Raw genomic sequence first — 26,886 nt, forward strand, 5'->3', positions numbered from 1 at the left:
AATATTTCTGGCTTATACACAGATGACATGAGCAGACTTAAAACCTGTCCATGAATTAGGCAATAAAGTCTATCTATAGCCCCTGAATTTCTACTATATTTTCCAAATTACTTCATTATGGGAGAGGGTTTAGGTCATCATTAGATTGAATTACTGTGGTGTAATGTAAACAGCTTGAGATAGAAGCATTCTTTGAAATCAGACTTCTTAAATCGGTATTTCTATTGTACCTGTAATAGGGAATACCGTTGCTAAACATGAGAAAAACTGGAGGCTCGTTCACTATGTATGTACACAGAACAAAGTGCAAATGTTTTAGAAAGAAGTGATGTCTCAATTGAAGCATTTACTACAGCAAAGCTATTAATTATTTTGTTCTACAGTCATCCTCCTTGTGTTATACAAAAGCAAAAATTTGTAGAGAAATGTTTCCGTTGGAAAGTCCATTTCTGTTGAAAAGTTTCTTTTAGGAACTGGTTTTGCCCATAACAGAAACATTTGCTGGCTTTGCTCATCTGTAAGAATAAAAGGTATTACTGTACTCAGTTACACAGACTCATTCTTTCAACATTTCTTAGTTAAAATTTTGCATTTAAATAAAAAATGTCTTTTATGCATAGGAGAAACAGCAGTAAACACACAGATGTTTAGCAGATCATCTAACCAGAAGTTTAGACCATGAGGATTTGGTTTGTAGCTGCTATACATTTTTATTTTCACTAACATCCTCCTAACTAATTTTGAGTCTTTTTACAAACGGTTCAAAATTCTGCTTGTTTTGTTAGGTGCAGGTGTATGATTTCACTGAAATCCGTATTAAAACTGGTGTACCTTTAGGGTCAGCAACATTGACAAAAACTTCTTTTTATCTCCAATCACCATAGCATTACTAACAATCGGGAGTTCTTTTTTAACAGCATCTTCAATTGGAATTGGAGGCACGTTTTCACCTCCAGCTGTAATAATCAAATCTAGGCAAAAAAGAAAGGCTATTAGTTGAATTCAAATACATTCTGAAGATCAGGTTAATATCTGGAAAAACCCACTTCTCTTATTCTGACATAAAGAATCAGAGAGATGTTTTTCAAAGAGAAAGTTTTCAAAGAGAACAAAGCCTATTAATTAATTTTCTTTAAAAAAAAAAAAAAGCTAGTATTTTTCAAATATGTGCTCAAGTTCTCAATTCTCTCTCAGTACAACATATTTGCTCCAGGTAATTTTTACATCACCCAGTAACAGGTTAGGTATTTATTCTACAGGCACTGTTGCATAACCTGGAATTTTTCTGTGAGCAATCATCTCTTTCCAATTAGCACAGGATTCACTCTCCATTTTACTGTTGCTATCTCACCAAGTTCATTCTTAAACTCATGATTAAAACTAATTCTTAAAGCCACCAAGAGGGGTCAGACAAAAACGAGCTGGAAAAGCTCCATAAAAGCAACATGGCAAGAAGTGAGAGACGAGAGCAAGGAGGGAGAAGACAAGATCTCAAGAGAGGATGTTTGCAGGGGAAGAAGTGATTCCTGCCCTACTTTTGACATGAGAGGAATATAATGACAGACTGAAATCTTAATATTTTTAAGGTTTGTAAAAAATGGTATTGATACCTTATTCTGTTGATTAAGGAATGTGCATTTTATTTGAATGCAATCGTTCTGAATTATAATACATATATTCATTGATGTTATTACAAATTTGAGTATTATTTAAATAAATTTCATCTCTCTCTGCTTTTATTACACCAGTGACTTCTCGCTGTCCTGAAAAATTAGTCTTTCTGGCTTTTCAGAACGTGCTCCAGTAAATAATGCAGACAAACCATATACCAGTCGTCCTTTGTGTGATAATGCAGCTGATTGTATTAGGGATGGGGCTGGTACCTCATTCCCTGTCAGCAATAAACTTGAAGATTTGAGGCAATTGGGAAATATAGCACCTTCCAGCAGTCACAGGTTTGGGTCTTATCTATCCTATATACTATACTGTACTACAGTATAATATAGTATACTATACTATATATCATCTATACTGCTCATGACAAATACAATGAGAAGTAACTTCCAGTCTATACTCAACCTTCTGGCATGGAATATACATTGATCTCATAATTATGAAGTTTACTTCTCTCCCTGGTCCCCACACTGCAGACATTTAAGGAAGCACAAGTAGCATTTATAGAACGAGACACTTCCGTCAAACCACAGATATGTATCAAAGTGAGCTGTGTATCCAAACTATTTTTTCCTTTGTTTTTTCCTTTCACTCCCCGCTCCCTTTGCCTGAGTCCTGTCTTTGTCTTAGATCCTCTACCAGTCTCGCTGGCCCTTGTTTTTAAATTGTCTGTCAGCTTTTTCCCAGCTGATCCAGACAACTGTAATAATTATAATGACATTTTCCACACCTCTACAGATACTTCCCCTGTACAGACTTCTCTAGCTACATTTTTGTGCTTCCTAAAACTCATATGACCCACAGAACAAAAAGAAGTCTTGTTTCAGTCATTAGAAGAAAAGCATCTTTACTGCTATTAGATTTTATCTTGTTTGGACTTGGATTTAAAACTTCAATGAAATTAGACAGACAGTTATTTTATCCCAGATGGTCTACCTGTCCTGTAATTTAGAGCAACTATTATTAGTTCAGCAATCAAGAAAGATGTAAGTGAAACACAAATGTTATGACACAGCGTGACGAGGAGTTGCTAACTGCTACACTAAAGGAAAATGAATCCAACAAGAAAGCAAGTTAAAATCCAAACAGCTGCACTTGGTGCAGGCTATTAATGGTATTTACTTAAGTCCCAATTCCTAACAGGACACTGTCATCCTATGACGAATTCATTCATTCGTGTTACCCTCCCTGGTGATTTGCCATATACTCCATGACAGCTACTCAGTTTTCAAATACTCTTCAGTTACATCTCGACTGTGACCAATCCCACTCACTGAATATGTCTTGTGAAAAGTAAGGAAGTGACTAGTCCTGCTCACGGGAGACTTCAGGCTGTGTGCTCTACTCATATAATATGTAGGTTCACTGCTTTAGTTTTAACTTGCCCTTCTGCTCTCGAGCCTCAACACTGGTCTTACCAAACACATCACCTAAGGCATCAGAGGAACCCAGCTCTGACCTACAGCAACAACTTCTATATAACAAAGGGTTGTCACTGTCTAAACATTCTGAAGTGCAATTAAGACAATTTAGCTAGATTCAAATGGAAACTGCACAGCTTAATGGATCATTAGAATCAAAGAAGGCATATTAAACCTGTGTTGTTATTTTATATTAATAATTGTAACTAATACTGAATAGAGGCCCGGGAGACAAAAAGCCTGATTGACTCATCTCTACCCATTAGAGACTAGCAGGGAACCTTTCATGAATGTGGCACACCATTGCTTCCTCATAGAAAAGTCTGGTTTACATTCCTATTAGATCAACACAGTTGGCATCAGAGGAAAGACACTTAATTAAATGTGGCACATCTGACATGTGACTGAACAGTGAACTGTGAACTGTTCTTAGGGAGCAAGATTTTGCTTATTACCTTTAATTCTTCCAGTGACATAGAGAAAGCCATCTTTGTCTAGTTTTCCTAAATCTCCAGAACGCAGCCACCCATCCTCATCAAAGGCTTCTTTTGTTTTGTCTTCCATATTTAAATAACCCATGAAAACAGTCCTTCCCCAGAAACAGATTTCTCCATTGCCTTCTGTATCTTCATCCACCAATTTCACTTTGCAGCCAGGTGTTGGTTTACCACAGCTATCGGAGAAGGGCAGAAAAAAACCACAAGGAGCACAGAAACGTTAAACATAATACTGAGAAGACATCTAACATTCCAAATCCCTGAAGCTATGAAAATATTAGTGACTGTAAGTAACACCTTGCTGTAACTGCTTGGAAACTATGGAACATTAATTCACTAGGGCAGATATGTTAGGAGTATATAAGCACTTCTGGGCTCTTGCCCTGTGCTTTCCAGTTTTTGTTTTGTTTTTCCTCTCTGTATCTTCAGGCATAAAAACACTTTTATATTTGAGGTCTCACATTTGAAAATTATCCTACCCTGGGCCAGCGCTAGGATGTACATCAGATTTAATAACTGTGTTCTGCATATAATGCTGTAGATCACTATAAAGGGCTCTTAGTGTGGTATGCTATGGAGGTGATGGGTTCAGCTGCTGACCTGGAAGTTGTTTTGCCTCCAAAAGTCACAACAGAGTGGAAATGCATTGAGAGAAAATAAAATAAACAAGGAGATCTTTGCTGAACTCAATAAATAATCTTCTCAGAGATATAACAAACATATCCTATTAAAAAAAACAAAAAAGGTAAAATTACCTGTGCTGCCTGTACACGTAAGGCCCAGATAGGCAATGTGGGCCTGTGGTCTCACTCATCCCATAGGCCTCGTACAGGGTGATGTTCAAACCCAAGAAGAAATACAGGGTTTCTGTGTGAAGAGGAGCAGCACCACAAAAGTGCTTCTGACAGGAAGAAAAACCCAGTGCATTGCGTATTTTTGAAAGCACAAGGTAGTCTGCTAACCTTGCCCAGAGCTGCTTTAAATCACTGCTGAGTACAAAACACACAAGAACAGGAGACAGGAAGTCAGAGCAACCTATGAAATCTCTCGAACAACATTGGACAGAAATTTTGTTTAGAGATATATTTGCCATTTGGGTTTAGATGTTGACAAAAGTTACATCAGTTTGAATAGGTTCAGTGTCCTTCATTGCTAGTGAACTCTAACTCTTCAGGTGTCTGAATACTGCAAATACATAAAGAATCTATCAAAATGTATTGTACAAAACCAAGCTCTTGTATTCGTGATTTTCAGCTAAATGTGCCTCTGAGAACCTCCACCACTAAAATCTGAAATTTGCAGGACCTTAGGAGCTGAATGATCAGATAAGCAAAGCAGTACCACTGCATGATCTTGTGGAATACCATTTTCTGTGAGCAATTTCTCACTTCAGTGTGTGACACTTTAAAGAACTTTGGCACAGGAAAGAATTGTGAATTAAGTTAATATTTGAGCTTATACAACATTCTTTATGTGAGCAATCTTATGAAGTAAAACACCAATGTAATTCAGAACAGAGTTCAGGGAATTCATGGAGGCTCTCCCTGAGTTTCTGTGTGGAGATGAGATGTCCTTACTCACATGGTGCACATCCCAAGCTGTCACGAGCCAATCCGTCTGGGCTGTCCCCCCAACTTTTCTCCCTCTCATACACCTCCTGCAAATTCCTGCCCTTTCCTCACACTAGTAATTAACACTTGCACAGTTGCATGATGCGCTGTGTGTTAGTGGAAGTACATTCTCGGGGAGGATGGAGGGACACTTTTAACAGTCACCCATATTTAAGATCAGCCTACTGTAATTGCTAACTACACCCTTCCTCTTGCATTTGCTGTGTTGGCAGGCCAAATTTTACCTATTTAGACTTTTTTCACTGATGCTTCACAGATTATTAAAAGCAGATAGCTACTTTCAGGTTGACGGAAATCTCATTCGTTATAATACATACCTGCTGGAGCAGTTTAGGTTCCTCTCTAAGCTAAGCGACATGGCCCATGAGAGCATTTTCTTCTTCATAAATCCTGACTGAGCAAAAGCATCCTTTAATTTCTCCATGATTTTCTCCCACACCCGGGGAACTCCCATGTGAGATGTTGGCTGCACTTCTTTCAGTGTGTTGACCAAGCTGCCCTGTTAAATCCATTAAATCATTTTAAAACATTGCAAAAGGTCCACAGCAGCGATAAAGAGGTTTGGTGCTGCACGCAGTCTGCACCTTGCAGTGCTAACATGTAGAACATCACTAAACATGCAGGATACAAAAAAGGACTAATGAACCTACTTCTGTCAGACATATGCACTAACATGTCAGCTCTGACACATCGGGGGAGTTAGGTACACATGGAGGAAAACGCACAGGTAGTTTAGTTCCTTCTGCCTCCCTTTCCTCCAAAAATTGCTTACACTTCTTTTGCTTTAGATGCATATTCTTCTGCCTTAATAGAAGCTTATGGATCTGATTATACATTTCAATTGGAGTATAGAGTACTGGATCAACCAGTCTGATGGATTTTGTTTTTCCGTAATTCTTAAAATAATGGAGGCTCAATTTTCATTTTCTCTTCCTCTTCAAAGGTCATACTCTCTCCCTGGGATGTTTTCTAATAGGAAGAAGCGCAAGTTTAATTAGGTGCAATAAAAGACAGATACCTTCAGAGCATCTGGCTCAGCAAAGTAAACTTGCTCTCCCCATTTGATTCCAGTCCACAGGTCATATATCTGCGCGGCTATGTGGCTGAGTGGGAGATAACTGACGATAGACTCCTGCTGGACTTCTGCAGGTTGCATATCTCCTGCTCTGCTGCAATGTGCTGATGTCCAAGTTATCTGTTTAAATAAATATAAAACACATTAAGTATGATTTTTTTCATTTTCTTTTAATACAAACTAAGGATCCTCATGCTATGCTAGTGTAACAATGAAGAATCTGTGCTCACAAAAATTGCTGAAGACATTGCAACCTCTGACAACACACCAGATTGTCAGTTCTCTGTGGGACTCTCCATCACAAGTAAGATGTACTTAGCAGCAACATACACCTAGCTGAGCACTAATGAGGGAGATCATAGGTGTGTTCTGCTCCTCTGGAAGCCTCTGGGATATTCACCAAGGGTTCACAAGTGACTCTCCCCACACCCTTTCCCCTTTCTTCATAAGCGGCACTGCATACGTGAATATTTTTGAAGATGTGCTGCTTGACTTCGTAGTGAAACTGTATGATGATTTCCCTCCTTCTTCCTAATTCCCACTTTGTCTTAGAAGATGCAGTTCAAGAATGCTAAATATGCCTATCTTCATTATCAGAATATACCACGTGGAAGACCCACACATACATATAATGGTATGAGTGGGGGCAAAAGATACAAATGCAAGGCATACTCTGTACCAATGCATACAATATTGTACAGTAACTGTTAATTATTAACAGTTATTTGCTATTCAACATAGCAAAAGAGGATTATGATTAAAACATGTGCAGCTCTTTCTCTAAGGAGTTTGTAATCTAAAACGGGTAGGGCAGGAGACAGAAATGAGATTATTCAAGATGTCAGGGGAGAGATACACATCACATGCAACACCTGTTATCACATTATGTTCCTGCCAGCTCATTTTCTTTGTAATAAATTAGAAGATACGAGTGTACATTTGGTCTAAGGAAATACAGATTCTCAGGAGAGGTTTGTAAGGAGCAGCATGCTGTCAGAGCAGGACACTTCCAGTTGAGATGGCAGCACTGGACAAGTGGCTGTGGAAGAACGGCCAGCAAAATTGGATGCCTTTGAGCTGCACCTCTATTGATTATTGATTCCTTCCCCTCCAAAGCCTGGCAGCGCGCAGGCACACTCACCGCACATCCGTGTGGGTGCACGTATGACTGACTCAGCACTGGTTTTGCATATGGACTGTGGGAAACATCTTTTGACTAAAGAAGGCAGCAGCGCAGTTACAGACAAGGCATGTTTTCCACTGTTCGTCAACATAAAAATAGACTGTTAGCAATCAGCAGCCAGGAATAGTTTGGCAGCTAACATGGAAGTGACACCAGCTGCAATGTCAGATCACTCTTTTTGTCTATCAAGTCCACTGTGTTCTGCTTCCAGATACTCCCGCGCTGATCTCCTGCTCCTCACTTGTGCTTGTCTGCAACAGTTTCTGCATTATTTTAAGAGAGGCCACAACTTAGACCAGCCCTTTCACAGACAGACTGTGTGTTCAGAAAGGCTCCCTACCACTTCCCACTCAGGCACCTTAACAAAAAAAATTAAAAAAACGCCAAAACCCCTGCAGTCCCAATCTTTGCTAGCAGACCTCTGAAGCGAGTCCTTTCTGCAAATAACTTTGCTTTCTTCTATCACTGAAAAATTTTATCTTCGCAACAATACAGGTGGGGCTATTTTAAGTGTGCAGACTTTGCACTAGAGTTGTACTGTCCTCCAGTGACAGATGTAGAAACCCAAGTCTAGGAATATAATAATGCCAAAGTAAAAACCACACACATCCACCTCCAATTTTAATCAAATTTACAAAAGCAGTCTATCAGACTGTTTTGATAGTGGCTGGCTGATGTTTATAATTTATTTAAGATGATCTGTGACACCACCTGAGAGACTTTTTGGCAATCTGTGAATAATTATTTATGAATATATGCATTATATCTCACCAAAACACCCAGTGAATATCCGTAATAAACTGTTCAACTTTGTGAAGTGCTAGTTTGAATGGAGTTCCATTCTTTACTATGCTTCTAGTTTACCAGAAATAGCCAATTGCGTTCTGAATATTGCTCTGTAGTACCCTATGTTGCAAAAGCAAAAGGATTTCAAGATTCTAACATGTACCAGTCATTTCAAAACAAGGGAATAAATATCTTCCTACTTTTCTATTTTTATGCTAAAGGAAGAGTCTGAAATACATACATTGTCATGACTCAGCATGGCTCCTTTCGGCTTCCCTGTTGTTCCGGATGTGTATACTAGTACACAGCATTGATTCGGCTTTTGAGAGTTAATAATATCATCCAAAGTAGTATCAGATACATCATCTCCCAGCTCCAGAAATTCTTCCATCTAGAACATGTAACAGAAAATACAGGATATCAAATGGTTTCCAAAATATGGGCAAGATGCAGCAACTTCTCAGTCTCAAAAATGGCAGAAAACATCAGTGCCTTGCTTTGAACATTTTTTTAAGACAAGCTTCCCCAAGTCTTGCCTATGTAAGAAATATAAGACTAGTGTAAAACTTTATATGCAAATTGAATATAGACTACATCAAATTGTGCTGTCATGAGTCTTTTCAGTGCCTAAGAAGGGAATGGTAATATAATACTATTCTTCCTCCAAGATGGATTCTATGGACAAGTCACTGGGGCTAAAATTCTGTTACTCCCTCTCGCTGTTGGAATGATTTCAAGTCTTATTTAAAGGAATCTGGATGCATCATTTTTAAGCAAGAGTACAGTTGTGACTTTCCATCTATAATTCCTTGTCCCCCAATATAAAGCAATTGGATGAAAGCTTCTGTGCAAAAGCATCACCATCTAGATGTGTGAATGTTTACCCAAATTATCTGCCATTTCATAGCAAAACGAGCATGTGATGCTGGTCGCAACTTCCATTCATGGAAGAATGAGCTAAACTTCTTATGATGCTGGACTTCTGTGCAGCATAAATCGGCCCAGGAGAATGCTGGACCTGATCCTCTGTGTTATATTGGTTCTCCCAGATACCTCTATTACATGCATGTGATGTGCTGCTGCGTGCACCATTGATTTCAAAGCTAGCTGAACACTAGGGTGTAACAACATTTTTTAAGAAAGTCAATAACCAAACTGTCAGCTTCCCATTGGAATCAGATGATTCAGACTGTGCTACAGAACTGTGACTCAAATGCAAGATGCAGCACCTCTATTCTTCGACAATTTCTTGGAGCCCTCTCTAGGACCACACTGCAGTAAAGGAGGTGATGTGAAGGACAGCAGAGGTAAAAAATGAGAGCCTGTGCTTGAGGAGTTTCTTGTTTCCTTCAGACCTTTGCCAATGCCAGCGTGCTACCAAGGTTCCAACAGTTAGCTGCTGTGGCACCTAGACTTCCTTTTCTTAGGTGGCAAGGCTGTCTTAAGGACTGTTCTAATTACCAGTCATCAGTTTTATACTTTCTTCCAACAAATGTCATCCCTGGAAAAAGAGGTGGTACAATGCACAGCTCTGTCAGCAGCAGAGGACCTGTCACATCCTATCCCTTCCCACAGAACGCTGCTGCATTGATTTCACCAGCTCCTGGAAATCCGGAGGTGTCAAGGATGCAGTTGTTTCTTAGTGACTTAGCAGTTGTTTCTGTTTTCCTGACCTTACTGTCTTCTCATACCAGAATGTGTTAATCACTGGGAATTTGTTGCCTTGGCTTTGTTTACTGAACAGGACCTGCAACAGACAGTGTTCCTATTCCAGGGAGTGTCAAAGGTACAAACAAACAGTCACACACCCTACAGACTTTGCATTTGCCTTCTGGAAACGCACTGATTAGGGAACAAGGGCTCTGCAATTGCTCATTACATGTTAGCTGTCAACTTGCAGCACAAATCCCTTCTATCAAATGCCATGTGGTTCCAGTGGTTTGCTTTACATCAAACCTAATAAACAATCATTTCTGCCTTTGGTGATTTGATCTCTGATTTTTCCTTTAGAGGACATAAACTCTGGCCACTGTCAGACACTCACGGCTGCCCTTCTCCATTGAGAAGACATGTCCAACATGACACCTGAACGGGGGCATTTTCAAATCTATCAATTCTCAGGTATCTAGGTTTCGGCAACTGAATGTTGATCCAGAATTAATTGCTAGCACTTATTCCTTCTACTAAGAAATAGAAATAGTAAGATCATATTTGTATTTTTTTAACTGTGCTGAGATTTTTTTCTTATGCACCCTCATATTTTCAGAATTGCAAATATTTAAAAATATTTCTGCACTGTTCCCTCTTTATTATTTTTTTTTCCCCAGCTGAACTTTTTCATCCCAGAATCTCATAATCTGTAGCCCACCTAAAATGCTGACTTTTTCATTCCTATTACTTAACTGTTTTCAATTCTATTTTCAACGTATATTGGAATTATATGTTTACAAAAAATACATTCTGCTTAAAGACCTCACATCACTTTAATTAAAGGCTGGAATTCTACCACTCAGAATCTTGGATTCTGGCTGTCCTTTTTTTCTACTTTATTTTTACCATGTGATACAAAGATCCTACATACATTAAGAAAACGTGCTCCGTGGTTATTTCTCTTCACTTGTTGCCTATCACCAGAAATATTTAGTGCAAACAAAACGCAGCTCTCCTGTAAAAGTACAAGCATTTTCATGTTCTTGGATTCAGGGTAACTGAGCACAATTCAGGTTCCACTAGCAGCAGTGGACAACCTTTATTTTTAATGGTTTGCGAGTCCACATTCCCACCTGAAGGCTATAGGGTTAATCCAGACAAGTAAAAACTCAGGAAGACATAAGAAAACAGTTAAGCCAGGTAGCTCTAATTTTAAATGCCAAATACCAACCTGAAGTTACAGGTAAATTAAACAGAAAAAGCTGATTAAGCTTTTGAATGTGTTTGCTGGAACACAGACATACATTCTAAAGGGTAGACATTTCACAGATTAAACATACTAGAAATTTATAAAATAAATAATATCCCATGAATTATGTAACTCTGCTCTAGCACTCACATACCGTATACAAATTGGGATGTCTCTCTGGAATGGAATCCTTGTAGAGCACAACAGCTTTCAACTGTGGCAATCGACTCCAGATCTGTTGGATTTTTTAAAACAAATTTATTATTTATTATTCATAGCTTGTGCAGGGTTTTTTCCACTACAATACTGCCAAAATTGTAATGGCTTCACAGTCACAAGATTTAATTTTTATTTAAAAAAATAATAAATCTGAAATGGCTCCTCATCATCCTTTCTCATAATGTACCAAAGAGCACAACAAGGAGCAGTCAGGATCAAGCTAGAAGCTGAGCCTGGCTGCTGTGGTTACCAATAAAACCCCCAAATTAACAAAATCCTCAGCAAAAGCTGTTAAACTGCTAAAGGGAAAAAAAAAAAGTTCTACCTTCTTAAAGAAAAGGAAGCCATTACGCATATTTAAGCATAAATACAAATATCAAGCTGCAGGCCTACAGGCAGACCGCAACAGCTGCTGCTTTCAGTAGCTCTTGCTCTGTTTTGCATGGCCTGCAGGGAGCATTCGTCTTACTGAACTTTGTGGGACCCTGTGCCTCACAGATGCCTTTGAATTTATCACATTCTGAACAGACTTGATCAATCTGCGCTAATACAAAAGCAGTAGCTTGATGGTGGCCATTATGTAAATATTATCAGAAGGATAACAATTGAAATGTTATTATTTCAGCCTTGGGTTCTGCCAGGAAAAAAGAGGTTCGGAAATCCTTCAGCTGGATAAAGCAGTGTTGGCCAGAGCTGTCTTTTCTTTTTTACATAGAAATGTGTATGAATCAAATCCCTTAAGTTCTTCAATTTATATTCTTCTGCCCATGTTCGTGATAGCATAGCCTGTGATTTACTCAATGGCACTGCAGGAAGATTTGTCCGATTGTTACGTGAGCCACAGACACCACGGAGAACACCAGACACCAGATTTCTGAATAAGAACAGTCCCATGAAACATTTGATGATGCAGATAGCGAATATGTTATTTGGGACCAATATAGCACCAAGAAATCAGGAAATTACGGCTTTTTAGTAACCATTCAGTCACCTTGTACCTGCATTATCTTGTCCAATTGTTTCCGGTTTTCCACAACCATGATATTGGTTTTGCTGTCATAAGCTATGTAGTGGCAGGCCTCTGGAGAATTGGTTGTATATATTCCTGTGACAATTCCTCTGTATCAAAAAAGTATATGTATAAGAACACATATTTATATACATACACTTAGTACAAAAAAAGAGAATAATAGTCAAAGATCAGATGAAACCTGAACGAGTATGAAGATGTGTAAACAGCAGCACAGCTGTCGTGGTTGTTTGAAGTATTCCGATGTACATGAGCATCTCTGATATGTGCACACTGCAAAAATTAATCTCTGAACTCTATTCAGCAGAAGCTCCCATAGGCGAGGATTCGGCATTTTAACCCACTTGAGGCTACACAAGAGTTAATTCAGAAGTGCTAAAAACATACCCAAGTCCTCTTTCGGTCCAAGAGATACCGACAGATACCAACACATCCCCCACAAAACCAAACCAACAAAACTTTACCCAGCAAAAACAGCTCCAACGGCTGAGATGAACCATTCTGGAGAATTAAATCCAAGGATTCCCACACTGTGGAATCGTTCAAGGCCAAGCTTAAAAATAATAAACACAAGGTTACACAATACAGGCACACTGGAGAGAAACATAGTGTGAAACATACATAACAAACATAAACTATGGAAAGTTTTGATTTATTTATTATGTTGATTCTCCCACATCTCTACATTGGTATCCACAACAAAACCAGTATTTATCAGCAGTTAATATTGTTTAAACTTTCCACTACCTTCTCCTGCTTGGTTGAGCTCTGCTGTCCAGAAACGCCCAAACCCCAGAACTTTTCAAAATGAACAACAGCATATTGAGTACTAATCCCACCCTCTATTTAGAATGTTTTTGTCTTTATCTTGCCCAACTCATTGACAGTGCTGCTTTCACTTGTTTTTCTTCTTTTAATCTTAAGGCCTCATGCTGGGCTTTGCACCCATGCTTGAGTGAGAGAGTGTAACACAGCACCTCTTCACTTGCAGTCGGGTTCCGCGGACAGCAACGTTATCTCTTTGACCAAAAGCAATTTTCATCATTATTATTTCAATAAAGAATATGACCTGCTGATCTTCAGTTAATGGGAAAAAACTCTCATACTGTGTTTTTGAGGTCGGGGTTTGTTTTGGTGGGTTTTTTGGGGGGTTGGTTTGTTTTTTGGTTTGTTTTTTTAGGAGACAGAAAAGAGACAAATGAATTGGTTTAGTTTCCTGTACCTACCTTCAAGAAGCTCTTGGCTGCTCTCCTGGAAAGGCAATAATACTCTGAAAAAGTTATCTTCTCCCACTTTCCGTTCTTTTTGCTGGCCAAAGCATTAAGGGGTCCATATTTTTCTAGGCTTTCCTTGAACATCTGATGAACTGTTATGGGAGTCTGCGGACACGAGTTATCTGTTCTCAGTCTGACTCTGCCATCAGCGAAGGAAGTCCACAGAGCCTCTGGAATGTAAAGCATTATCATCAGGGTATTCTAACACTGAAAAATAGCGTGTGACTGTGCACCAAAAGACGAGCGGATTGAATAAAGACTGCAGGACTAACCATAACTCTGGCACTTCCCATCTTTTGAGTAAAGCGCTTTCCAATTTTATAACTATAAAAACTTCATGTAGAGAAAGAACTCTTTCTTACATTTTGTTCTGCATCTTGAACAAAAGTACCACCATTCAGAATTATATTGATTTTCTGCGTGTTACAGGCACATCACCAATTCCCAAACATTTTGTTTGTCATTGCTCAGCCCCGTACAACCCGCTAGCCCTTTGCTACGGGAGCAGTAGCTGGTGAATCAGAAGGCTACAGAGACCTGAAAGCTCCGAAATCTCTGTCCCTGTTCAGCATCCAAGCTCCTTTTGCTTGTCACAAGCTCTTTCCTTGCTCCTTCACCCCCCCCCAGCTATTCTGCTTCATCCTGCCCCTGTTCCCCACTAATCCCCACACTTTTTTCTTGGTCATCTGCTCTGTATTCTGGTGTGCATATCCACTCCACTCTCTCCTGTCTTGCCCTATTTCCACATCATCCTTCACCTCCTTCTGCTCTTGCCTTCCTTGCCCTGTCTTTCTGCCATCCACTTTTTCCCCCCCTGTATTTTTCCTCCCCTTCCTTGACAGGACACAGACACAAAGCCCCAAACAATGTCACTCAGCTCTCACCGCTGGTGCCAAGGACTGGGGCAGTCCCTGGCATTCACAAGTGGTGACTGTCTCTCAGATTCTACTTGGCTCTTGCAAACCCCACAAGAGGCAGGCTGAGTACAAATACGCTCCTTAGAGAATCTAGGGGTTAGTAAGTTGGTACAATGTAGGTGAATTCTCACAAGGAACACAAAAAACCCACTCACAACTCCCCTACCTAACGGTTAGTTCCCATACTTCTGAACAAAATAGTACAAGATCATTTTAAGAACGTTTTTTCCTTAGATTTACTTTCATAAACAAATAAATATTTTTAGCATAAACGTAAAAATATATATATATTCTACAGTGAGCTGGTGGAAAATTTCAGACCAAAGAGCTTAGGTTTGTGAGCGTTAAGAGTAACAGAAAATAGGACTTTTAGAAGTTTCTGACACAAGTTAATAAGCACAATTGTCTTTTACTACACTTATGGAAAACAAAAACTGTAAAGAAAGCTCAGTGAATATCTATACTGTTTCCTGGGACTTCAGTGGCCAAAAAAAGCAGTTCTGGACTGTTCAAAAGTACAAAATGCTTCACATCCCTCTCAAATGCTCATCCTCTAGTTGCTCCACAGAGGGTCCGGAAACTATGTCTCTGAGCATTTCTGGCAATACATGAACACGTCAACCACGGCTGGATCCATGAGGGCTTTGGAACCCCCGTGCAGCCTCCCCCAGGTCAGGCCGCAACCTGCACACATAACCAGAGGCACAGCCACTACGGTACACCCACAACTGCACATTAAAGGAAACACACGGCTTTTTCTTACAGCAGAAAAAGTCTTATTACGTAGCTGTGGAGAAAAGCTCATTCATAATCAGCTGATAAAGTATAACTACTAAACTGAAGAATACTAAAAGCAGTTTAGTTTGCTGCCAGTATTCCATGAAACTGCTTCTGAAGATTTCACAGCTATATCCTAGCACGTGGAAAGAATAATTTCACCTTTCTACCCCCTCCCAGGTAAGGAGATAAAAACCCGGTGCAGAAATTGAACTGAGCTGTCAAAGCTGTGATGGGTGTCAATCCAGGATTAATGTTCCTGACTCACATTATGTTCCATTCACATTCCTGACTCACAGTCTTGTGTTTGTTGTCTTGACCATCCTGACAATCAGAAAGTAATAATGACAGCAATAAATACAAATAAAGCTGCTTAATCTTCATGTGCTTTAATTTTCTCATTTGTAAATTGCATATAATGATTTTCAAAACATAGGTGTGGAGTTTCGTTTCGATCAGTGGCAGAAGGGCATCATAAATCTGGTTCAGAAAACAAGCAGCTATGAAGGATTGTAGGTAATAGACAGATTTTATCAAAGTGCAAACACTGGCAGCCAACAAATGTTTTATTTGAAGACAAAGCAGGTGTTTCTGCACTCAACCCCAGTCCTGATGTGAAAAGAATGAGAGATAAGAGCTGTCAGAGAGAGAAGTCAGCATTAACCCACATGCTTATTTTCTTCAGTGACAAACCCAGATGAAAAACTCTATGTGATGTTCTGGCTTCTAAACAAAGGTGGGAGGGATTGCAAGTGTGCCTGGGCACAGGTGGGGGGCTGCTCTGTTGAAAACAAAATCATGTTATATAGAGCTAAAATAAAACGTTCTAGTCTGCGTATTCTAAAAATGCTCTTGAACAAAAGAGTGTCACTTTCCAAGGGAACTGAAAATATTAGCAACATTCCTACAATAATATTATGAAAGTTGCATGATTATTTCCTTTTCATTGCAGATGTAGAGTAGCTAGAGTAGTTTCCAGAGACAAGAGTGATAATCAGTTAAATCACTGAATATCCATCCACAGAAACCAAAACTGTATTTGAAACTGTGTGTCCTTTTGCTTTTCCTTATGCATGTTTTCTGGTGTTGAAAAGGCATCTTTGATTCATACTGAAGACTAAGAAAACAATCAGTTTCAGAGAGACTCAGTGAGTCACCTTAATAATACACAATACATATTGCAAAGGGTGATGAACACCCATTAAGTGTCTGTTTCTGGCATGTATTTGTAGGCAGAACTGAAATCTAAACAGTTTCTAAATCTAGATAAGTTAAAAACATCTAATGATCTAAGTAGTCTGTCCCAGAGAATTTGTAAAAACAGCAGAATATTAATAACATGTTCTGCTGCCAGTTTGCAGAGGGATTTTGAGCAGAACAAACCGATTACAGACGCTGGGAGAAGGAAAACAGGCGCTCTGCCTCACCAGCATCTGAAAGTCAAACTGCAGTGTTCAGGCTGGAAGTGAACTCGGTACTACCTGAAACCGAAGTGGAAATCAGCATTCAGGTCCTTTGAGCCTTGGTATATTATACACCCATAGGCTTACAGAGCATAAGAAAACCAAGTCAAAATACTTGGACACAAAGCCACAGCTCAAAGTGCTTAATGCCACTGAAGTTCCCTGTATGAGCAAAGAGGAATATTTGTTCCCTTCCTCTTTCTTCCAGTAAGTCCTGCTACCTGTATCACACTTTGTACCCCAAATGCTTTTCTGTTGAGTAATTTGTGACCTTAGCTCATGTCCTTCATACAAACTCACTGAAGGTCAGAGATGGTGTGGAAACATTTGCTCATGAAGAAAAACATTTTGTCAGATAAACCAAAAACTGTCAGATTTTATTCAGATAGTTTGTCTTGACTTTCACTCCTTGAGCCTCTTCAAATGTTTCTTTCCCCGCGTCGTTCTCCTCTAAGGCCAAATGCCACTACTAGACTAAATTTTCCATGATTCACTGTCCTTGCTGTTGAAGGAAGAGAAGTCTCGGAGAAATCTCATACAAACAGTGTCTAACAGGGTGAGTGCACTGCAGTTGTCCAAGGAATTACTCTAATGGAAGCTGATCTAAATAACTGGGATTTTAAGTGTGCAGTTTTTCCAGTGAAGTCTAAGTTTTCAACAAGAAACTTCACAGGAGAAAAAATAGCTTAAAACTTTGTTTACCATTTAAAAAACACTTTGAAAGTGTTCAGCTGATCTTTTACAACATGATCCTAGACTTGTGAACCATTTCCATGTGAACACTGATTTACAGACATTTGCTATTCAAATATTTTTCTACCAAATTTGATCTAATACACAATATAAACACATTGCAGTTTTGGTATTTTTATCAGCCAGTTGTTATTCCTTTCTGCCGTGTATGACTTCACAGCTGTGACATGGTACAGGCTGTCTCTCCCAGTCTAGACAGCAAAAATTACTTTAAACAGATAAACAAATAGCAAGTTCATGTACTGTTTTCACATGGATAACCAGCCTGCCTGAAACTGCTGGACCTCTGGGACATATGAAGGAGCCTTCATACTAGTAAAAAAATCCTACACTAATCCTACAGTTAAAGCTAATATATGAATGAAAGTAGCTGACCTGCAAGTATGCTGGTGACTGCCAGAATGGATTTGTGAATGTAAATGAGTTCTGATGTTTATGGGAGAACAATGCTGAGCCACAGAAAATGCAGAAGAACCAAGGTCACCTTTCAGACAGGTAAACCAGCTACAGAGGCTGAATGTGGAATGGCCCTGCTGCATGACCTGAGGAGCTCCAGGTAACATTCCATAGATGTGCCCTGAGAAATAAAACACTAATTCAACTTCTGCTTGAAACTGATTCAGATTTAATTCGCAAAACAGTATTTTGATTATATGCCAGTTCCTGCAAAACACCACTCTGCTCTAATGACGAGAGAAGGCATTCAGCTCTTTGCTGGAGGCGTTTCTGACAGACAGTCATCATCCCAGATTCCACAGTTATGATGCTATCACATTCTGCTGACAACACAAACACATCATTCCTCCTCTCACCCAGGATTTTTTACGTTTTCTTCAAGATGTCTGTGGCCCTGAAAGCTTAACTTCTTTTCAGTGAAAGCTGGAGCTGAGTACACAAAGGTTGGAGTTTGAGAGCTTGGCATCTCTGTCAAACTTCCCCTTGTGCCAAGGAACAGATTAAACACAAGTACAGAACTTCTGAATTTCAAGTGAACCTGAATGTATCAGTCAGAATACACACACAGTGATTTAAAAAGCACACACAGAAACCAGCTTCCTGTTGCTTGCCTTGCCACAGTTGGGGGAGGAAGAAGGTTTTCTGTTATATTATCGATTTTCCACAATAAATATGCAACTTTAAATTCTCAAATGGAAAAGACTGAGTAAATAGCTGAGATCTTTTTAAATCATCCAAAACACACAAATACTTCAGTATATGGCAACTTGTACCTTTTCCATTGGAGGAAAACAGAACATTTATGAATTGCAACTGCTCTTCACATCGGTGAACTACTACCAATATGGATCAGAGAAATAAGATATGCTCCAAGGAATGTCTCTGCAAACCGACATGGAAGGAGTGGTGCCTCAGGACGAGTATAAAATAAGTTTCATAACAATACTGACGCTTCTAAAACTGATTACGATGCACCAAAACAGAAGCGTGTGGAGGGTGTAATCAGGAAGAAACATCAGTACAGAAGCATTGTCCGGGCATGCAAGAATGGAAAGTCAAAACTCAGTCGGAATTGCAATTGGTGAGTGATGTGAAGAGCCACAGGAAGGACTTCTACCAGTACATGGGCAGCCAAAAGGAGAACCAGGGATACCATGGGCAACGTGCTGACATGGGACATGGAAAGAGCTGATGTAACCTGTGCCTTCTACGCTTTGGTTTTTACTGGCAAAACCGAGCTTGCTGAGCCTTTGGCAGGTGGGAAGTTTTACCTACAACAGCAGAGGAAGGTCAAAGTCCCCACTTAAGTGAAGTGGACACGTACAAAAATGTCAGTGGGCCCAGATGGGACGCTTCAGAGTGTACACTGAGAGACAAAGCCTAAGGCACCACAAGGCTGCTCACAATCGTCTTTGAAAACGCACAGCAATTTCATAAGGCCCAGGAAAAAGCAAATGTCACACCTGCCTTCAAAAAGAGCAAGAAAGAGGATTCAAATAACTAAAGGCCAATCAGAGTGGCATGTTGTTTTCTTTATCTTTAACAACGTCTCCTGCAGCATCCTTGAAAGGTTTGGATCAGATGGAGTTGGAGTGACAGGTGGATTAAAAAAAAAAAATCAGCAAGATAATTAGTCTTTGCAAACAGTGGTCAACATTTTTAAGTCTAGCTAGCAGTCAATTAAAAGTGACATTCTTCAGGGGTTAGTCCTGAGAATGATACTGTTTAATGACTGCATTATTGTTTTGGACAATGGAATGCACCCTCACCAGCTCCACAGATGACACCATATTTGGAGAACTGGTCAACATGCCAAAAGGCAGGGCTGCCACTCACACCAACCTCGGCAAACTGGAGGAATGAGCTGATGTAAACCACAAAGAAGGACAAGAGTGAGTGGTAAGTATTGCGTTTGGTGGAGGGTAATCCCAATCAGCAGCACAGACTGGCTGCCGGTTGGCTCAGCAGAAAAAGCCCCGTGGCTTCTGGTGGACAAACCGGACTTGAGTCAGTGGTACATCGTGGTGGAGATCAAAGATAACTACGTCCCAGGCTGCATTAACAAGATTACAGCCAGCAGATCAAGGAAAGTAATTATTTCCCCCTCCTTGGTACTCCTGAGGGTGCACCTGAAGGAGAGTACAGCTTGGGGAGCCCCAGTGCAAGAGAGAGATCAGACAAACTGAAGCAAGCTCAAAAACGGGACTCCCAGACACTCCAGGACCTGGAACATTAAAGTAGCTGGATTTTCTCAGTCTGGAGAATACACAATGAACCTAACCGCAGTCTGCTACAGGCCAAAGGGGAGCGCTATAAAGACGACAGGTTATTCTCAGAGGCACACAGCAGAAGAGGCAACGGACATGAGCTGCAGAAAGGAGAATTCTTGCTAGAAAAATAATTTCACAATGCAGGAGGCTCAGCCTAAGACAAGGGACAGCGAGGCTGTGGGATCTCCATCCTTGGAGGTTTTCACAATGCAGTTGAACAAAGTCATGAGCGTCCTATGAGCAGAAAGCTGGACTAGTTGTCCGTCAGTGGTCTTTTCCAAAATAAATTATTTTGCAATTTCACCAGTAAAAAAACAGCACATGAATGAGTTCTCTTTTAACTCTGCGCTGGTGTTAAGCCAATATAATGCTTGCTGCCAACAGTAAGGTTACTCTGGTTTTACATATGCATTAGAAAACCCAAAATCTGGCCTGGTTCCACAGGAATGAGCTTCTATACATTGGTGGAAAAGAATGGGGAAAAAATTCCAGAACAACCTGTGGTCCTCATTAGGCAAATTTACTCCCGAGGTTGCAGAACATATTGATTATAAAATGAGAAGGACAGTTCTGCACAACCAGCAAACAGCAGAATCTCCTTCTTTTCTCTTGATATATAATACAAAACAGACCCACCACAACTAGACACTGAGCTTTCTTCTCCTGAAAGATTTCTGGGAGAAGTTTTTGACATTCAGTCCCTGCTCTACCGCTCAGCATCTGCATGGCTGTGTGATGTTCCAAGCCAAGCACTGCTTCTCATTTAAATGGATAACAAGTAGTGCCACAGATTCCCAAAGTCAAGTAAAAGACGAAGGCTAACTCCAATTGTAAGCTCCTGATTCATCAACTTAGGAACATACCTAAACTCAAATAAAGGAACTGCTTAATTAAAATGGATGGAGTGTGACTTGTGTTTGCAAGAAAACTATGAAGGAACAGCTTCTACGCCCAGCTGCTCAGCTCACCTTTCTCTCAGAGGTTGTGGCCACCTCGGCAGGAGCGGCTGAACGGCGCCTGTGTTCCAAGTGCCCAGCACGTTAAACTGCAGCCAGTGGCAACCTCTGGGAGCAAAGCAGGGCGGACAGCTGACAGCAGTAACCAGTGGCCCAGATAAATTCTTAAAAATAGGTCAGAGCTTTCAGGAGCACACCATAAAGTACTCTGCAGAACCACAGCCTCAGTAATTACCAATGTATCCAATGTGTGTCTCAAATCATTCAATAAAATACCATGGAAGTTTGAAAACAGAAGTTAGTTATCACCTTTATCCATCCAAATTTATTTCTGGCTTGCTGAAAAACAAAAAGCAAATGTCTAGCAGTTTCATTCTTTCAAAGAAACCTATTGTGTATCAAATGATTGCCTTTCTAAAAATAAAAATACATGCATAAAGATTTATATTATACATATGTATAAAGTCTTCATGTGAGATTCCTACATAGATCTGTTATTTCTTCAAAATCCACTTGCAGTCATTGCTTCAGTTGTCTCACAAAACAAATACTCCCTGTTTAAATGAACACATGTAGATACCAGTAGCAGTTTCACCAGGTAACAGGGAACTCCCTAAGGGCTGCAAACCTTACAAAAAAAACTCGGAAAGTTCTGCTAGTAAAACTCCTTTGAGCCACATGGTAGCCCAACTAGGTTAATTTACCACTGCGACTGGTTTAAAATTACAGTAGTACGCATATGCTACAACGCAACACAGAACTGACCAAAGTATAGATACTCCTTTACAGCCCCCAGTTGTTACACAGGATGCCAAATCCTCAATAGTTGACAGCTGGTGAGCAGGCTGTGGTGCCAAAGGTAACACAAGAACTGGTATGATTTTCCATGGGATCAGACTATTTTTCACTTCTATCTAGTAATCTTCTCAAATACAGACAGAAACTGGGACAAACTACTGAATTCATGCAAGTTTACAGAAAGCTCCTGGGAATTTTTCAGTTGCCCAGATTCACTTTGGTTTAATATTATTTTTGGCTGCCTCTCCTTATCCTAGGCCTGAAAAATTGTCAGTCATAATGTTCTACAATGGACACAAGAATTACCTTACAAAAGAGTTTGAATTTCCAAGGATCATTTTTTACATGCTTACCTGTTGGCTCTGCACCTTCACCTCGGGTCTCCTCCAAATGAGGCCGTGAATCTCTGCAGACATTCTGTGCATCTGTCAAGGTTCTAAGAGAAAATACACCTATTAAAAAGTTATCCAGAAGTGCAAGTAGGGTCCACTACAATCAACACACAATATATCCAAGGGAAAACAAAAACACAGCTTACAAGCACTTAGAAATGCAAACAGGAGAAAAGAGAAAGCTGAGAGGAACAAAGAATAGTTTGTCTCTTTGTGAGTAACTCCACTATGATAAGGTTAAACAGGGAAATGCCTTCGCTCTAAGGATGACATTTGCATTTCATACAGTGGGTTTTTGGTTTCAATATCATGGAGTATCCCAGATGGAGACACTAACTTTGAATCTTGACAGAGAGGCCATGAACCACACAAGTATAAAGAATGAATTGTCAATCTGAACCTTGATCGTATCACCACTGTACTCACAGCACAGTACTTTGTAGATCGTTACTGTTGATACCCGTCCAAGCTCTTAAATTAGGGAGTTTTGTTATTGTTTGTTTGTTTTAAGGCTAGCAAAACATGGAGATCTAGTTCCTAATAATAACGTTTCTCAAAAACATCACCAAAGCAAGAGATTAACATAATCACATGGACAAAATTAACATTCTTAGCTTAAATCAACCAAAGTTTAAAGCAAAGATAATGCAAACTCAAAACCAGACTGCAAAGGATTATATAAGTAAAAATTCTAAACAATAACCAAGCATTTAGAAACAACTGACTACATAAATCAAACCTGACACAGCAGTGTCAGGTAGCAAAGAGCAAGAGCAAGCACTATGTCAGACATTATTTCCTATCTCATACTACCAACTACATTTTGTAGAACACCTATATGCGGGACACTCCTAGAATTTATTATTGCTATTCACAATGAAATCGCACTTCAAGAAAGCCTTAACCTAGCTGGATCCCTTTTATAAGAATTTAGTGGACTGTAATTCTTGGCAGCTCCTCTCCTCCCTCGCTCCCACCGTGCTGCAGGTCTCTCTGTCTCAGAGCCGAGGGACAGGTACCAAAAACAGCTGAAGGAAAACAAGGAGTCACCACAAAACTTGCCTGCGAGGACATTTCCTCTCTTGCTAATGGCATAATTGGACAAAACACGAAAGGGCTTGTCTGATAAGCAGAGAGTTAAGCTCCAAAGATAGTCACTGGCTTGGGGAAGGCCAATGTTGATGATAAACTGAGTAATTTAAATATAGGGAGGGATTATACTGCACTTTGAAAGGTAAATCTGTGTTTGATGCATGGGAAAATGGTGACTTAATGAAGTGGGAGTGCCAGGACAGAATGACAGAGCAGGAAGACATATTTGGGAATAAAAACAAAACATCTGAAATAATTTAAAAACTGCATTTGTCATCTCAAAACACTTAATAGTTCTTGACATTTTTCCTATATGAAAGAAAAACTACATTTGATGTTTAGAAATCTAGTGCAACTTTGTCCTTTAAACAACTTCTGCATATTAAAGCCTTTATTATTTTACAAACCAAACTGAAAGCTTAGTCAAAAGATAACTGAATGTTACTCTTCCCAAAAACAGCAAAAAAGCTCTCAGAAGAAGAGAGTTTTGATTAGTAATATATTAGCAGAGCCTCCTGTGAGGCTACTCAAAACTACTAATAATCATCATTAATTACTTTTCCCAGATGAAAATCTCTTTAGTTTGCTTTGTCCTCATCCAACTGTTACAGGATACTTGTTCACTTTGTATCACATTCCCTTAATAGAAAATTAATCAATCAACAAGTCTGAACTCCTGTACTCACTCTGATAACACTTCAATGTGCAAATGTCGAATGAGGAGCTCTGTGCATCTGATATCTTCAAAAGCATCAAAGTCAGTAACGCCGTGCACAAGCAGTTGGTACCTGCCTCTGTGGACTAAGCAGTCTGCGTGAGTGGTTTCTTTGTGTGTGTTTTGGGGTTTTTTGTTTGATTTGTTTTTTTTTTCCTTGAAAGTAAAATTAAGACATCAACAACCTATGTGTATACTCTGAACCATCCAATCAAGAGCTTACTGAGCATACCGCAGCAAGGAGACAACACACAGCAGAATTACCATTTGGTGGTGAGACACCCCACCAAACCAAAATGCTTTGGAAATCTGGACTTCAGCTGCATAAATTATTTAAAGGTTCTGCATAAATTATTTAATGTTGTTAGTGTGGGGACAGCATGTTCCCAAATCCAACTACAAGTTTAAAAGGGGATTTTCTACATCCGAGTTTTGCTTAAAAAAAAAAAGTTTATGATTCTTTATGATTCCAAAGGTAGCACATAAAAACCTCTACAAAGTACACAGAGAGGATTTGACAGTAGAGGTCACCTTAGCAAGTCAGTTAGAACAAACTGAGTTCATGCCACACAACGTTGACTAGCTAGAACTGAAGACACGCTTCTGTAAAGCTCCATTGGCAGGATCATCTTTTGAGTGACAATATTTCCTGAGGGAATTTAGGATTTAATGTTAAGGTACCATTCTATTGAATGAGACCTTGTTTACTGCCTGAATTCACTGCACGCACACTCCCCTCCACCTGAGAGCCGTGCACAGGCCACTCAGGCCGACCCACAGATCTGAGGCAAATCCAAAACCTGCAGCTGCCACCACTGCGTGTTGTATCCTACTGAAGCTGCTCTCACCCATCAGGCCAACCTGAAAAGCAAGAATCTGAACATTTTCTGCATCCCTTTAGACTTCAGAATATTTACTGAAAACCCTTTATATACTTATATCAAGTTGAAGTACCTAAAGTCTGCAAATCATATTCACAACTGCTCACAATAAAGATTTCAACAAACACTTTTTTTCCAATGAAAACAGTTGGTAGCTCAGCCTGTGGGTTCATCCAGAGTCCATTACCTCAGCTCCCAGCCCTGTGCCACCTGCATTCAAGATGATGCCACTGTCTCCTCCTCCCTTTCTTGGCATGTCTGACGCAGGCAGAGGCTTCTCCCATTACACAGAATCACAGCTTGTTCCTGGATGTTCTACCACATGGGTGGGCTTGCCATCCAGCTGAAGGATTTTTATGAATGAATTTTCTTCTCGCTTAATGTAAGGGAAATGCTCACTGCTGAAGGTACTGCATTCATATATTATCAGATAAATTGAGATTAATGTGATGCCTAGTTTTAGGAGAGCAATGTGTTCAAGGTGCAAAGCTATGGGTATGGTCAGCCCCGAAGCTTTATTATAAGCTATTGAAGGATTTTTGTCCTTTCCTTCAAATTCCATTATCCTGCAGATTGCCCGCAACAAAGAGTACAGCCAATAATGAAGGCATGCTGAGGTACAGCGCTGAGTGCACTCAGTTTCTCTGCCATTCCATGCTTTTTCCCAATTTCGCCTCTCCCAGCTCTGCTGCCAGAGCCCTGGGGAAGGCTGACTGGTGTTCTGCCCACGCTGTGCTGACCCAAAGCAGTGCAGCTCCTTCACCTGCTCCTCTGAGCATTTACAAGCTCACCCACCAGGCTGCTTGCAAGCAGCAGTAAGCGTGTTACCACGAATTGCTTACAAAGGTCTCCACCTGATAACTGAACTCCTTTCTCTGCTTGCCCTGCCCAAAGAAATATTTTGAAATATGCAGGTGTTTATCTCGGGGACCAAGGTGTGCAAAATCCCGATTTGCACCAGTACTGTTTTCTCAAACACTTTTGATGAATTTGCTTTCCTAACTATCAAATACAGATATTATTTAACACACAAAAACTAGGTTAAACTGGAAAATATGCTTTATTTTCCACAGCAAAACTTCTTCATAATTTTTCTTTTAATCTCTGACTGCTTGCCTCTCCTGAGGATCACATATTGAATTTAATCTCTAAACTTCTAGGGCTTGGTTGTTCGATTATTTAAGTAATCCATAATACAGCAGATGAACAAAATCCTTCTTCCAATCAGAGTGTATCTTTTGCTACTTCATTCTTTGTGACAAGTGTCCTAAATATTCCTCTGTCTTCCAACAATGAGACTTTTTTTTTCCCCTTAAGCTTTTGTTACATGTTCTCCAGGACGACCGAGCTATATACATTCTACCAGCCTTAATTTATGTCAGAGCTGCGTTTGATATTATAGTATGTATTGGGTCTACATCTGCACATTCCAAACTACTTTTCATTGGGTGTTAGGCATTTTCAACAGCTCGCTGGGGAATTTGAATTCAAGATGAAATCATTAAGTAATCATCTGAGAATTCTTCTGGCAGCAAAAAGAGATGGCTTAAAGTACCTACAGGCACCTCTGAAAACTTTAATGATCCGGGCACTTTGCCTAGAAAACTACAGAAACTAAGGATCTTCATCTGGATCCCATTCACGAGTAATCCTTTCCCAACTCTCCAAGCATCCTACAAGTGCTGAATCCAATCTTTTAAAACAGAGCCCTGGGGAGAGGTTGTAGG

The 26,886-nt window shown here is 39.9% G+C and overlaps 2 protein-coding genes across 4 annotated transcripts in view; one reads left to right on the plus strand and one right to left on the minus strand.

Annotated features, from left to right (window-relative positions):
* Nucleotides 1-26,886, plus strand: part of LOC136106993 (enhancer of mRNA-decapping protein 3) — a 361,619-nt gene that overhangs the window by 318,817 nt on the left and 15,916 nt on the right. The window lies entirely within an intron of this gene.
* The window catches only part of ACSBG1 (acyl-CoA synthetase bubblegum family member 1), a 38,434-nt gene that overhangs the window by 2,159 nt on the left and 9,389 nt on the right, over nt 1-26,886 (minus strand). For 2 of the 3 annotated variants that reach the window (XM_065847900.2, XM_065847898.2), the window contains exons 2-12: nt 22,433-22,515; nt 13,642-13,859; nt 12,880-12,968; nt 12,384-12,504; nt 11,321-11,401; nt 8,509-8,658; nt 6,242-6,418; nt 5,541-5,722; nt 4,348-4,581; nt 3,551-3,768; nt 832-971 (exon numbers count right to left, since the gene is read on the minus strand). In XM_065847900.2, coding sequence (XP_065703972.1) covers nt 832-971; nt 3,551-3,768; nt 4,348-4,581; nt 5,541-5,722; nt 6,242-6,418; nt 8,509-8,658; nt 11,321-11,401; nt 12,384-12,504; nt 12,880-12,968; nt 13,642-13,773 — 1,524 coding nt within the window. In that variant the 5' untranslated portion in view covers nt 13,774-13,859; nt 22,433-22,515. The remainder of the gene's footprint in view (nt 1-831; nt 972-3,550; nt 3,769-4,347; nt 4,582-5,540; nt 5,723-6,241; nt 6,419-8,508; nt 8,659-11,320; nt 11,402-12,383; nt 12,505-12,879; nt 12,969-13,641; nt 13,860-22,432; nt 22,516-26,886) is intronic. The other variant, XM_065847899.2, reaches the window with a different exon arrangement.

This window comes from Patagioenas fasciata, chromosome 12, assembly GCF_037038585.1.
Source record: "Patagioenas fasciata isolate bPatFas1 chromosome 12, bPatFas1.hap1, whole genome shotgun sequence".
Lineage (NCBI taxonomy): Eukaryota > Metazoa > Chordata > Aves > Columbiformes > Columbidae > Patagioenas > Patagioenas fasciata.